This window comes from Pimephales promelas, chromosome 7, assembly GCF_988280905.1.
Source record: "Pimephales promelas chromosome 7, fPimPro1.hap1.1, whole genome shotgun sequence".
Classification (NCBI taxonomy): domain Eukaryota; kingdom Metazoa; phylum Chordata; class Actinopteri; order Cypriniformes; family Leuciscidae; genus Pimephales; species Pimephales promelas.
Window position 1 is genome coordinate 25,389,661 of NC_142775.1, and position 14,876 is coordinate 25,404,536.

Here is a 14,876-nt window from a genome sequence, read left to right on the forward strand (position 1 = left end):
ATTCTTCACTGTCTCTTTGTGTGTTTTTATCCTCAGATGGTGTATCGAGCTGATGGCAATAAGGAAAAGACAAAATGCACAACCACTGTGGATGGCCTGGACATTACGAGAGCCAAGTGGGCACAGTCTCTCACCAACAAGGTAAATCACTTTTAGCCCAAACCCTAATTAAACATAAATAATGACTTTTTATAATATGTAAAATTAAAAGATCTTACTAAGGGTTCAAAATTAAATGGGTCAGGTTTTACAAATAATATTCAGACCCTCGCTGATGTAATTGGCAAAAGCGTTTTCCAGTCAAAGACATGCAGTTTACTGAAGAAAGCATCTGTCACAAGCTTCAGATTTTGATTCTGTTCAGTTGGAAGATTTCGATATTTTGAGCTTCAATTTGTCATGCGCGTCTCCTGGCAACAAGCACATCCCAGATAGCAAACTGACATTGAATCAACGTGGAAATATGACATCGAAACAACGTTGATCTGACATTGTTTTGCTAATCGAATTAACGTTGAACCAACGTCAGACGCGTCATTCTTTCAAAACTAACGGAAAATCAACTTGAAATCAACGCGTTGTTTCAACGTTATGAAAGCAAACCAATTTTCGATTGTCATTTAGCTTTGAAGAATGCCGCGTCTAACGTTGGTTCAACGTTAATTCGATGAGCAAAATCAACGTTGTTTCAATGTCATGAGAGACGTCGTTTCCACATTGATTCAATGTCAGTTTGCTGTCTGGGATGTGAGTTTGTTAATTTCAGATGGACTTCTGGTTGTTTGTGATAGTGTGTGATCCTCAGTCATTTAGTGTAAACCCAAGTTTTTCTTTGTAACCATTTACAAAGTCGACAAGTGTATGATGACTAGTGTTTTTAAATCAATTTACCAAAAAAAAAAAAATTGCCTATACAGATTTGCCTATATAATACTGGTGTCTCTTCACAGTACCAGTACGTTGATCTGGCATCTAAGGAGAGGGCCTTCTTCACCCCCGAATCACATACTCCAATCATGGATCATGCCCGTTCCATGAAAGTGGCGTACAGTGAGGTAATTTTTTTAACACCAAGATTGCTTTTTAGCAATGTATAACATGTGTGTAATGTATGCAGAAAAGCCTGTAATTCATCTTTTGTGTCATATTTAGAAAAAGTACAAGGAACAGTATGAGAAGATGAAGCACAAGTATACTCCCATTCATGACACACCAATCCTGGTTCGTTCTAAGAAGGCCTACCTCAATGCCAGCGATGTAAGTCAACCAGATGCTTTATTTCTTCCTTTACTGGCCTGTTCAATATCAATTATAGATATGCTCTAACAATCTATATCATTTCTCTCCAGTTGCGCTACAAGGAGACCTTTGAGCTTGCTAAGGGACACTACCACGCTGACAAAGACGCACTGGATATTCTCTGTGCCAAGAGGGTCAGAGATGACATCAGTGAGGTTAGTAAACTAAGAGACTTTTTGTTTGCTTTGAACATGTAAAATGTGATTTAGTGAGGAATCCTGTCACTCACCCTCTCCTTTTCTCAGGTCAAATACAGGGAGAAGTACATCAGCACATTGGGCACCTGGAAGTCCATCCCTGACCGCCCTGAGTTCTTCCACAGCAGGATTGTGAGGGACTGCATCAGTGATGTGAGTATAACTAAACCCACTTTCTCTTCTTATTCTTTTATTCGTCAGCTCACAGTGTCATTAACAGAAGCTCATAGTGCTGTTTAACCATTGTCACATGTTCTTCTCCACTTTAGGTCAAGTACAAAGAAGATCTGGACTGGATCAAGGGCATCGGCTGCTACGTGTGGGACACACCTGAGATGGTGCAGGCTGAACACAACAAGACCCTCTACAGCGAAGTAAAGAGCAACCACAATTTTACTAATTTTTACTACAGATGCGTTAATGAATACAGTTATGGACACATTTCGCATCAGCATCAATAAAAAAAAAATGCATCAGATTTCATACTTCCCTAACCAAAAGTTGTGGTTTTTTGGGGATATAGAAAACATGACGTACAAGTGAAAGTAAAATGAATATTCAGTACTATGTGATACAAAAAAGCTGCCTCATACTCTCTCCTCTCTCTCTTTTTTTTTTTTTTTTTTTTTGACAGAGACTATACAAAGCGTCATTCGAGAAGAACAGAGCCAACTTCAAATACACATGTGACACGCCATTCTTTGAGGCTGCCAAGAACGCTTCCCTTTTGATTAATGATGTAAGTCAATAGAAGCATGACTTCATATCATAATACTGTGTTATATTAAATGCTAAATGTTGTGTAAAAATACAACAAAAACAATTTCATACATAACCTGTGTTTCTTCCACTGCCTCTATAATGGTTACATCTTTAAAGGTAAACTGTTGCAACATGCTTAATACCACCTCAAACTGTTTGTTTCCTTTATATTTCATGAAAATTATTTATATATTTCCATATCTTTACTAAAATTTCACTTTGAATTTACCTGTCATGACATATTTTCTCCTCTTGAATGAATGTTCATCCTCACTGCTCTCAAGGCAGTTGTCTTTAACTCCTTTTTTGAAATCCTGAGCAGAGGTCCTACCGTGCAAGCTATGAGAAGTCTAAGGATAAGTACACCATAGTTGTAGATGACCCTAGAAACATCTTGGCTAAGGAGGCCAGCAAGCTGAGTCAGGTAAAGCCACCAGCTCCAGCCGCCCCCTGCGGGTCCATCGCCTGCTACAGGGGCCCGAGCATGAGGTCGTCTCCGATCCAATGGATGGCTCTGTCGCATGGCTACAACTTCACTTGATTGTGTCTCTTTCTCTCCCCTGATTTAGGTGTCTGCTTGTTTGCCATTCAAAAAACCCAAATGGGAATTTTTGAGTGAGCACAGCTAGGTCCATATCTGTGTGCTCCAGATAGGGCTACATCTAAACAGTTTGATAGGTCTTGAGCTAGGTGGGGATAGGGTTAAGTTTACTCTTGTGAAATTGCGTATTTGGAGTACACAGTTTGGTACTGAGCTTCTCTTTCTGGACTTCAGGAGCTACTCTCTGTCTCTGTCTTCAATTGTGGCATGATTTGTGCATCTGTGTTTGTGTGTTTCCTCAATGGACAGGGAAAATATAAATGCAAGGCCAAGGAGTTACTCAAGAGTGGCTGCAATGAGCTGCTCCGTCCTGATATTCTTGTTGCCATGTACAATTCTGGCATGTGGAGTAAGGTAACCATCTGCCCACTGGTAGAGTCTTCCAAACCCACCTAGTAATCTCATCTCTTCATTAATGCACCACTAACGTCACCTTTAGTGGTAATATCCAGCCTTTAACTATTACTACTTTGTTTTTTCCACCATACCCTGCTTTTAAAACAAACCCACTGATCACCTTCCATAACTTTCTTAAGAAAAAAGGTGTGCTACAGTCATACAGTAGTTAGCTCTGTAATGGAAGTAGACTTTAACTGAAAAGTTTACAATGTTAGAATATGGACGTTTTGTATAAATGTCAGGTCGTCACAATTTTTCACAGCAAGTTGTCACACGTTTTATTTGGAAAAATATATAAAATTGATAAACTATCAAAAACCTCCCCTACTTTAGGGTGTCATGGTGGTGTTTTCCTTTTATTATTTTATTATTTTGCAATGAACAAAGAATCAATGAATTTTTGGTTTAAATAAAATAAAATAAATAGCTTTGCTTTAAATAATAATATACAATTAGTTCAAAATGTCACGTTCAAAGGTTTGCAGAAGAGTAAGAGCATAAATGGTAAAGACAGAAGTTGTAACTTGTCAATGTTTTTCTGTATGCTGTTGTCTGAAGCTGCTTTCCAACTCCCTCCATTTTGCTTGACAGCACATTGCATGTTCTCTATTGCATGTGTGTATGTGTGTGTCGGTTAAACATAAGTAATTATTTGCTCCTTTGAATAGATTGATTCCCTTTTAATGCACGAAATTGAGTTGTTATATAACTTAAATGTACTTTAACTTAATTCTGTCATGATTAAACCTTCCCTTTGAATGCATGATATTGACAGTTGTTATAGAAATTAAATATCACAGTGTCTTACTTAGTGATCCTTATAAAAGTAAATATAATACTGTAAAAAAAATTAATTTATGTGAAGTCACCCTCATTCTTCATTTGAATGGAAAAGTGCTGTCTCTGATTATCGTTTCTTATCCATTACTTCCTGTAGTGGAAGTACAAAGAGCAGTATGAACGTGCCAAGTCGAAATTCACCTCAGTGCTGGAAACACCTGATTACCAAGTTGCCAAGCGCAGCAAGCAAATCAGCGATGTTAGTATCATCACCATCTGCCTTCCACCTTCATGTGAAAAGCATTTATACATGCATACAGTTGACATTCCTAATGTTCAGTTTATAATCCAGTCATTGTATGGGAATGCATTATATTTTGGTATCTCTGTTCACTTCTTTAGATCATCTATAGGATGGAATACAACAAGACCAAAGCGAGAGGTTACACACTTGGACATGACACTCCTGCGAGCCAGCACATGAAGAAGGTCAAGGAGATCACCAGCAACGTAGGTTTACCCTTCTGCACATTTGCAAAAAGGAACCAAATTTAAGACTATTCATGTCAGTGAGTTTCATTTTAAACTTCTTTTTTATAGCTGAAATACAAGGAAGTGTATGAAAGAAACAAGGCTCACATCAACATGGCACCTGATGCTCACGAAATCCGTGCCGCCAAGGAGGCCTACAAGAACATAAGCAATGTGAGTCTGCATTGGTCTACACTAAGCATCTGTGAAGTTGAATCACAAGTCAGCATCTCATTATTTAAGTTTCTCTAACTTGTAGCTCGACTACAAGAAGAAGTATGAGGCCACCAAGAACAAGTGGATCTGGACTGTGGACAGACCTGATTTCATCCATGCCGCTAAGAACAGTTTCCAGCAGAGTGATGTTCGTACCACTCCATTTTTAACCATGGTTTCAGTTTTAGAGAGAATCATTACATATTAATGAACAGATTTTTTTTGTAATCCACAGATTGAGTACAAGTATGATAAGGAAATGCTGAAGGGCTGCGTATTGTCTATCGTTGATGATAAAAACACTATTTTGGCAAAGAAGAACAGTGAAATCGCTAGTGATGTGAGTGCCATTTTCCATACAGGACATTTGAAAATCAACATATATGTCAGTTAAACTAACAAAAAATGTCACTGTTCTTCAGGTGAAATATAAGGAGAAGTATGAGAAGGCCAAGGGTCATTATATGGCTGTCCATGACACACCTCAAATCCTTCATGCTAAATCAGTGGCCAAACTTGTGTCTGAGGTATTGCACCAATATAATGTAACAATAACCAATATAAAGCTTTGTAAAATAGTTTTTCATTTATCATTCATAAAATTGTTTACAAATCTTTCTGCAGTCCAAATACAAGGAGGCCAGCAAAAAGGATCATCAGTCGGGTGGCTTCACTACACTTGCTGAAACTCGTGACACTGCCCACAGCAAAGAGGTTGCCAAAATGAGTGCTGTAAGTTGAAATACTCAGTTTTCACCCCATTATGAGAAACCTCAATTGCGGGAAATTATTCTGTATTGCGGTCACCAATCATAATCTTTCCACAGAAATTGTACAAGGAAAAGTTTGAGAAGGAGAAAGGCAAGTCTAATTACAATCAAATGATTGCTCCCCCCGATGTTCAACATGCCATGGAAGTGGCCAAAAACCAAAGCAACGTAAGGAACTAACATGTATCTGCTTTAACTAATAGCCTCAGACAGAGATCATTTTAAATCTCTCGTCTTTCCTTGTGTAGATCGCCTATAAACAGGAAGCTAAAGCCAAGTTGACATACACCTCGGTTGCTGACCGCCCAGACATCAGGAAAGCCACTCAAGCTGCTAAGCTTGTCAGTGAGGTGAGGGTCACTTAAAAGCACAGTTCACCCAAAAAAAATGTTTTCTATTGTCAATTACACACCCTTATTGCATTCCAAACCCATAAGACTTTCAAACATGGTCAACGGCAGCTCAACCATGCTTGCTTGACACCCAAAAGTAAACCTTATTGATTTACATTAAGCAGCACATTAACGCTTCCGTGTCCATATTTGATGTGCTCCATGTGTGTATATTGATAAATCTTTATGAATAAAAGCAGAAACTAAATCAAATAAAGCAAGCAATCATGTCTTAACAGAAGACTTGAGTGAAACCACACAATTTATATGAATTACTTTTATAATCTCTTACTCGCATTGAAAGTTTTGATGGAATGAAAGTTCAATGCAGGGTAAGAAATTTCTCAGTTTTTATTAAAAAATATTGTGTTTCAAAGTTGAATGAGTCTTTTTGGATTTGGAACCACTTGAGTGTAAGTAAATTAATTATTATTTATTTTTTGGGTGTAGTATTCAAACGTCTGTACTAGTGAAGTCTTGACAAAACAGTATTTGTGTTGCTGTTATAATTGTAAGTAGTAAAGGTTTCAAATCTGTTCTTGTAGATTGGATACCGTGATAAAGCTCGCCAGGAGGCCAGCCGTGGTGGAACGCTGCTCGGCCGTCCTGATATCGCCCTGGCCACTGAGGTGTCCAAACTGACCAGTCAGGTAATACTGTTAGCAACTCCACAATAGACATGATGTGGTCCATAGACTTTCATTGTATTCATCCGCAAGGAATACAGGGGTTTAGATTGAAGCCACTGGATATATATTTGACACGGTTTTCCTTACACCTTCACCATCATGGCAGCTGCATATGCAGTAATACTCAAAGTTTGCTGTAGTGGTATTCATTGTAATGTAATAGTAGAACGCCTCTGCAGTGCTTCTCATGCCTATCATTATTAATACCGTCATTGTCTATGCAAGCCCTGAGTGTCTCTTGTAATCTGTTTCACCTCATCGGCTTACCTATCTGCCCTGTATTTATTCATGTCTTTCCATCTCACTCTGTAATCCATCCATCTGTTTTCCATTCATTCATTTTCTCTGTTTTGTCCCATTTCATTGATGTTACCCTGCCATTTCACTGCACTTTTTTTAGGTAGAGGAAAAGACATCCCTCCATGGTGCTGCTTCCTTTGACACTCCTCAGATGCGGCACATTAAGAAAATGAGTGCCCTGACTAGTGATGTAAGAAGGGCCCCTGGCCCCTGGGAGTGACATTTGCACTTCTCTGTCTCTGTAGTGTCTATGTTCTCTTTCCCTCGGACTGACCCAGTCATTGTACTCAGTGGCACTCAATTTGATACGATTTTTGGGTCCTGCAGACATTGAAATATTCTTGTTGGTTTTCAATGTTTTTGCTCTCTCAATTCTACATTCCCAGCCATTTCGTTTTTTTTTTTTTTATTTATTTTTTTTTTGCTGATCTTGTCTCTTTTTGTGTTTGTCATGCAAGCTTTTGCCTTGTTGCCAGGCTTAGGCTTAAAGACCGGCACTCCATCACATTTTTTTGTCATCTGTAGCATTTCCCCCCCATTTCAGACCATTTTTTCATATTTGTCTAGCATGCAAAATGTTTTTGCACATATGAATGACCTGTATCTCTTGTTCAAATCATCAAAACTGGTGTCCAGTTTGCTGTTGCATTCTTTAACATGCTGTTGTATCGAGGAGTGTGCAGATTCAATTAGCAACACTATTATTCACCGGCTATATGATTTTCAGAATTAAATAAATACTAATGGCACTGCTACCTTTTTAGAAACCAAAAACACATTTAATGATTTATTGTTGATATCAATTATTTGGTCTACACACTCCTCTCTTTGCTTGATGTCACAAATGTGATTCCTCCACAGATCTGGTGATTTTTTCAGATTCTTTGTTAAAAGATTCAATCTCTATACCACCTTCAGTTAAAGCTGAAGTGTGTAATTTTTCTGTAATTAGGGTTAGGTCACCCAAAAATGTTTAATTCATAATTTACTCACCATCATTTTGTTCTAAATCCATAAGACTTTTGTTCATCTTTGAAAGCAATTTTTTAAAATATTTTTAAGATTTCTGTCCCTCTTTTGAACCTCCATTCACCCAAATATTTGATGCTTTAAAAAGTTAATAAAGACATGGTTCACGTAATCCAGATAAATCGAAGAGAGGTTTAATTAAAGTCTTCTGAAGAGGTTTGGGTGAATGGATTTTTTAGTGAAGGGACAGAAATCCCTCAGATTTGAATAAAAATATCTTAATTTGTGTTATATTTTTTTGGAGAACCAACCCATTAAAGACAACCACAAAATTTTTTAGGAACAATCAAAACATCGACAGATACAGTAAAATTGCCTTAACCAACAGCTTGAGTTTGGGGTGGGACCGTTTTTTTACCAATAGCACTTCAATAGATGAAGTGTTCGGAAACCTGTTTGAGCACAGTCACTTCTTTAGCAATAGAGTGTGAGTTGGGTTCTGAAAGTAAAAATCTCATTCAAGTTAACAATAACTTTTAAACCGTTAAAGACAGACCTACTGTGAGCAACAAGGTTAACCAATGATATTTTGTTGAAGCCATCATATTTTTAAAATAATTATGTGTAACTAATTTATGTTAAATATGATTCTGGAAAGAAATCTCCACCAATCAGAGAATCAAAGAACGTTCACTAAAAGAACTCTTTAGCGCTCATTCACTCCCATGAAGCACTGTGAATGACATAATCGGTCTTGGCCCTGTTGCACCCCGTTGGTTCAGTGATGCTAGTGGCACAGAAATCACACACTTCAGCTTTATGTGCACACAAACAGTATGTTGGATGTGATGCTTTTGTATGCTCTGAACTTTGTGTTGGTCATCCCATTTGGGGCTAGTACAATGTGAACTTGATCTGAATTGTACTGTATTAGACCCAACTGAAACCTTGTTGTAATGAGATTCTTTTCAGTTTCCCTTTCTTTCCACTGATGATTGCATGAAACGATTCATGTCTCTGTGCTTTTGCAAGCGTTTTGGCTCATATGACAGAAAATACATCACTAACTGCAACTAATATTGTTACTCTTCTCTCTCAAAAGGTGAAGTACAAGGAGAAGTTTGACAAGGAGATTAAAGGAAAGAGACCACAGTATGACTTGAAGAACAGCAAGATTTATCAGACTTTGAAGGATGCCAATGAACTTGCAAGCGAGGTGCTTTAAACTCTCAAACCTGCTTTTATCACATTGAGAGTGTTTCTTATCATGGTGTGTTTTTGCCTGGATATTTCTTACAGGTGAAGTACAAAGGTGACCTGAAGAAGATTCACAAACCTGTCACTGACATGGCTGAGTCTTTGTCAATGCAGCACAACCTGAGCACTAGCAAGCTGTCCAGTGATGTAAGAGTTTTATTGATGGCTTCATTTCCCTCCCATCACACACTGTAACACTATCAATGTGAAATATCACATCTTCATGTAATTTCACATGAACCATCTATCATCCTCAGAGAAAGCTATCATTTAATATATTTACTCATTCCAGGCTATCATTTGGTAGTGACCCTCATCATCCAATTTTAAACATACTACCACTAGCTCCATTTTTGCTTTCACTTGACCCTATTCTATTTTTTTCTTATTATTATTTCTATTAACATGCCTAGTGCTATTCTAAAAGCACTCTAACATCTAATTTTTTTTTTAATCTATCTAATCTATCTAAAACTGATTTTAAAATGGTATTGTTATATATAACCTTAAATGAAGTCTAAGAGGTTTTTGGGTAAGGTGTTTTTTTTGGCTCCAAAGTGTGATTATTAGAATATTTGGTAACACTTTACAATAAGGTCTCATTTGTTAACATTAGTTATTGTATGAACTAACATGAACTAACAATGAGCAGAACATTTATTACAGTATTTATTAATATTTGTTAATGTTAGTTAATAAAAATACAGTCATTCATCATTTGTTCATGTTAGTTCACATTACATTAACTAAAATGAACAAATACAACTTTTCATTTTAATAATGTATTAGTAAATGTTGTAATAAACTTGAAACTAAATTCTTTGTAAGTACAGTTCATTATTAGATCATGTTAACTAAAGTGAACTAATGAAACCTTATTGTAAAGTGTTAGCAAACATAACATGTCATTATGTTATGTGTTCAGCCATCAGTTTTTTCTTCTTCTTCTTCATGTTTTTTTTTTTTTTTTTTTGGTCCCCACTTTCTTTTTCATTTTTGGCCAGTTTCGGCCTTTTCAATATGGGAGAGATGAAACACTGGATTTCCATTTTGTTTTATTGAGCTGCTTTATTGGGCGTTCCTCTTTAGTACCAGTACAAGAAGAAGTTTGAGGAAAGTAGGGGTCACTACCTTATGATAGCTGACACACCTGAGCAGCTTCACCACAAAGAGGCCTCAGAGCTGCAAAGTCACGTAAGTCATACAGTTGTGAATATTTCTGCAGCTGACATCACCTGCTTCTCTGTGTGTGATGCTTCACATGTTGGACCTGTTAATTTCATTTCAGCTAACTTGTCAGTCTTTTGCAGCTAAATTAGATTTATTTATCATTTACATTTTATTTGTTTTGGTTAATTTGTGCTATAAAACCGCTTTATAAGGACTTGTCTGTGTGTTATGTAAGAAAAAAGTTGTAAAAGTGAGTCACTCAATCATTAAAGTCTGAGACATTTTATATTGCGAAAACATCATAAACATCCATTGTATTTTTAATGAATTTTCCACACTGTTGAGCCTATGGTAAACTCTCTTTCAGGAGTCTCAGTGCATAGGAACATAAAATGGCAGATTAATTGATATCCAGTATAATCTTGACTCTTCAAAAAGATTCAGTTTGCAGACAAATCTGTGGTCTTTGCTTGTCAATCATTATTTAGTAAACCATTAAATTAATCAGTTCAGCTTTTTTCTATTTGTATGTTTTTCACCTTTGGGATTTGTCTGACTACAGGTGAAGTATAAGGAGAAATATGAGAAAGAAAGAGGCAAAGCCATGCTGGACTTCGAGACTCCTACTTACGTGACTGCTAAGGAGGCTCAACATATGCAGAGTCAGGTAAAAATTGATGCCAAAGCTCAGCGTATATAGCTCAAGTATTCTTTGTAACGCAGTGTGAATGACTTTATAATACTAAGTAAGATTCAAACAGTGTGTTTTTATTTGGATACAAATATTGGAATGCTATTTAGTAATTGGGAGGCCACAATTTCCAACCAGGACCCATGGATTAATGGTAGGCATTTATGTATGTTAGATGCTTATGTTTTGATAGTGTCACTGTACAATACACTGACTGGAGAAAATGTTCTCTTACGAGAGGTTCTCTCGTATTGCGTAAGCTAGCTTACGCTACGGGAAAGATTAATCTTTTCTGAGAAGTTGAAGCCAAAAAATTATCCTATAATTTGTATCCATTGTCAACGCAGTTCATCTGCAGCAGACCATGAGCGGGCTAGCTAGCAGCTCATAGGTTCGCTCACAGAGAACTACTACAGCCTATGGGAGAACTCGGCTGAACTCGCGACCAATGAGAGGCTGACACGCTCTCATTGCGTCAAAGCCCGCCAAAATGGGCGTGGCTGGAGTGTATAAATTCGCCAGTGTCGCCCGCTGTGCTGCTGTATGATTTACATCACTTCAGCGAGGCTGCACGTAACAGTTGAGTTGAGAAGAAGCAGTCGCCGTCGAGAGGGTACAGGGCAGCTCTAGCGAGCGTCTTGGAGACAGAGGAAGCCGGCCGTTTTCGCCACCGTCAGCCGTCCTGCAAGCTAGCGCCTTTCGACGACGTATCTTTACTTACTGCAGGCACCCGACTCTCTATGGGACTCGTCTAAAGATCGCGCCGAAGCCCGATCAACCGAAGTCTGCCTAGCACAGCTGAGAAAACGACGGGGTTTCCCCCCTGCGGCTGGACCGCCATCAAAGCTTCGCCCTCTGTCAGTCCCCGCTGATGTGACTACTGCAGCAGTTTTCACCGCCACAAACAAGCCGGTCTCTGCCCGCTTGCGAGCGCCTAAATGAGAAACCTCAAAAGAGCATAAAATCCTCTTGTGTAGACAATGTGCCCACGATCCTGTGTTCACCCGTACACAAAAGCACCACATGTCCCGTGTACCTCAGAGTCCACCCCCATAAAGTGGTCACAGCCCGCTCTAGTGTCGGAGTGCATAAGCGCGTCCACGAGCCTGTGTGCGCGTCCCCCCTCTGCCCGCTCTGTTTCACGACCCATAAACTCCTCTGAGTGTATTTCCCGTTGCTACAAAAACTAAGCACGCCCACACACTGTGTTCAGGCCGCTACGTGCAGAAATCAGGGCGATATGGCCATTCACTCTAGCGTTACGCTTCAAAGCGTGGGAAGCTATTCCGGGAATCTCCCCGTGGGTGTTAAGCAGCTATCACAGTTCCGCCGCCGCCCTCCACGCTTCCGTGCGCGGCTCGAAACTTCAGTGAGTTCAGAAGCAGCCAACACGCTTCGCTCCTAGATAGCAAAGTTTTTGTGCAAAAGGGCCATAGAGAGAGTACCGCCTTCTATGAGCGAGTCGGGGTTTTACGGCCGTTATTTTCTTGTCCCCAAGAAAGACGGCAGCCTCAGACCGATCTTAGATCTCAGAATTTTGATCAAAGCGCTCATGAGAAGACCGTTCAAAGTACTTACGGTCAACAAACTCCTCGCGACTCTAAGCTCTTCTGAAGTCACACTCAAACAACCGGCATGCCGCTTGTTCTTCCCTCATGTACTTATGTCTTTCTTTTACTGTCTATGGCTTATGTACTACACTATCACCGGCCCGCTTGCTGGCCTTATATTTCACGTACATACTTATTCCCACTTAGGGTCCCCTGGGATCCCTCCCCTGGTACACATTGTGGATGCTTAGCGCGCACAGCGTTAGGTTTAGGCCGTGCTTGCAATGCAGTTCTCGCTTCATTCATTAAAACCATAGTACAGCGAGAGACTGGCGAATATTTATACACTCGAGCCATGTCCATTTTGGCGGGCTTTGACGCAATGAGAGCATGTCAGGCTCTCATTGGTCGCGAGTTCAGCCGAGTTCTCCCATAGGCTGTAGTAGTTCTCTGTGAGCGAACCTATGAGCTGCTAGCTAGCCCGCTCATGTCATGTTTTGCGGCAGTTGAACTGCGTTGACAATGGATACAAATTATAGGATAATTTTTTGGCTTCAACTTCTCAGAAAAGATTAATCTTTCCCTTAGCGTAAGCTAGCTTACGTAATACTCGTTCCCTCATCTAGGGAGAACGGAGGTTACGTTAGGTAACCGATTCGTTTTAAATCAACATCAAGATACTCAAAACATTATATGAACTGTCACAATCTTGGACTGAGGAACCAGTGTGTACCATGGTGTACTAGACCCGCATGCCTGAAGCTTCATGTATCTCCCACTCTTCTATATTTGTGGTGGATAGAAAGAGTATAAGAAGGACTTTGAGATGACAATGAAAGGAAAGAACCTCTCTGGGTTGGAGGTCACCCCTGCCATGATGCATGTCAGACACGCCACGAAAATTATTAGCGAGGTAACATGAAGCCCTTATATTATCTTCCTTCCATCCTGGTAATAATACTAAGACCACATACGCATTATAATCCTTTACATGAGTGTATTTGAAGTTTCCAGTTACACCCAAGTAGGTTATGGTTAGTATGCATGAACCATCCTTCCGTTGTAATAGACTAATTCCCTTCCCCCTCCAACATCTGTGTGTGTCTGTGTGTGTGTTTTCTGCTGTTGCTGGTTTTAACAAAGTTCCAACAGTCATGAAAAACCTGGACATATTAGGGAATGCCATTCCAGGCCTGGATTTTCAAAATTAATGAAAATTATGAAAATCCTTATATTTTTAATACTACATTTTTTTCTATTTTCGCCAAGTTATCATTATCCAATCTCTATCACTATGCAGTCTTTCAAATTATTTGATATTTTAATTTTTTCATGTTTTCCTGGAAATGTTATATATATATATATATATATATATATATATATATATATATATATATATATATATATATATATATATATATGTGTGTGTGTGTGTGTGTGTGTGTGTGTGTGTGTGTGTGTGTGTGTGTTTGTTTGTTTGTTTTTAACCTCATAAGATCTTGGTTACCATGAATATTTAGTTACCCTGAGCATGCACATGACATAACATTTTATTTTATTTAACTTCATTAGATTTTAGTTTGGCTTTAAAATTATAGGAATGCTGCAAAACGAATGTACATGTTAAAACGTCTCAGACACTGTTTTTGTCAATATTCTTGCCTGTGACATTTGTGATAAATATTGTATATGGCTTTATCTGGTTGCTTTTCAAACTCAGCAATGCATTTGCTCCAAGTAGATTATGTTCAATTACTTTTTATGTAAGGTCAACAACAACATACACCTTGGTTATAATCTGTGTGTGAAACATTATCTTAAACTCAGTGCAAATGCTTGGTGACTTTGACATGTCAGTGGGCGCAGTACTGTGTCTGTGTGTGCTATGTGTCTGCAGTATTTCTGTTCTTCTCCGCCCTGTAGAAAGAGTACAGGAAGGATCTAGAGGAAGGGGTGAAGGGTAAAGGGCTTACAGTGCTGGAGGAAACTCCTGAGTTACTGAGAGCAAAGAATGCTACTCATATCCTTTGTGAGGTAGGATGGCTATAGCTCAAACTGACTTATCTTACCTATAGTCCTCTCCCAGACCGCCACTTTCTCCTCATCAGACTAATCAGGCAGAAACTGGTCACTTTGCCTCTTGCTAATGAGAAAACTAACCAAGCTTATGGATGTTTGATGTGCCATCAGGTTTGGCAAAGCAATTCAACTCATCTGACCGAGACTTCCACTAAATGTCATTTTGTCTTTCAATTCTAAATCTTCTCCCTTATTTTCCCTATTTTTCCTTCACAGCTTTGATG

The 14,876-nt window shown here is 38.8% G+C and overlaps 1 protein-coding gene across 1 annotated transcript in view; it reads left to right on the forward strand.

Annotated features, from left to right (window-relative positions):
- Nucleotides 1-14,876, forward strand: part of neb (nebulin) — a 61,496-nt gene that overhangs the window by 37,372 nt on the left and 9,248 nt on the right. Inside the window, exons 97-121 of the mRNA XM_089133653.1 lie at nt 37-141; nt 951-1,055; nt 1,153-1,257; nt 1,350-1,454; nt 1,545-1,649; nt 1,766-1,870; nt 2,131-2,235; nt 2,581-2,682; nt 4,196-4,297; nt 4,441-4,548; nt 4,639-4,743; nt 4,829-4,933; nt 5,021-5,125; nt 5,208-5,312; nt 5,410-5,517; nt 5,613-5,723; nt 5,804-5,905; nt 6,493-6,597; nt 7,037-7,126; nt 9,008-9,121; nt 9,205-9,309; nt 10,252-10,356; nt 10,895-10,999; nt 13,376-13,486; nt 14,497-14,607. Of these exons, the coding sequence (XP_088989779.1) occupies nt 37-141; nt 951-1,055; nt 1,153-1,257; nt 1,350-1,454; nt 1,545-1,649; nt 1,766-1,870; nt 2,131-2,235; nt 2,581-2,682; nt 4,196-4,297; nt 4,441-4,548; nt 4,639-4,743; nt 4,829-4,933; nt 5,021-5,125; nt 5,208-5,312; nt 5,410-5,517; nt 5,613-5,723; nt 5,804-5,905; nt 6,493-6,597; nt 7,037-7,126; nt 9,008-9,121; nt 9,205-9,309; nt 10,252-10,356; nt 10,895-10,999; nt 13,376-13,486; nt 14,497-14,607 (2,634 nt within the window). The remainder of the gene's footprint in view (nt 1-36; nt 142-950; nt 1,056-1,152; nt 1,258-1,349; nt 1,455-1,544; nt 1,650-1,765; nt 1,871-2,130; nt 2,236-2,580; nt 2,683-4,195; nt 4,298-4,440; nt 4,549-4,638; nt 4,744-4,828; nt 4,934-5,020; nt 5,126-5,207; nt 5,313-5,409; nt 5,518-5,612; nt 5,724-5,803; nt 5,906-6,492; nt 6,598-7,036; nt 7,127-9,007; nt 9,122-9,204; nt 9,310-10,251; nt 10,357-10,894; nt 11,000-13,375; nt 13,487-14,496; nt 14,608-14,876) is intronic.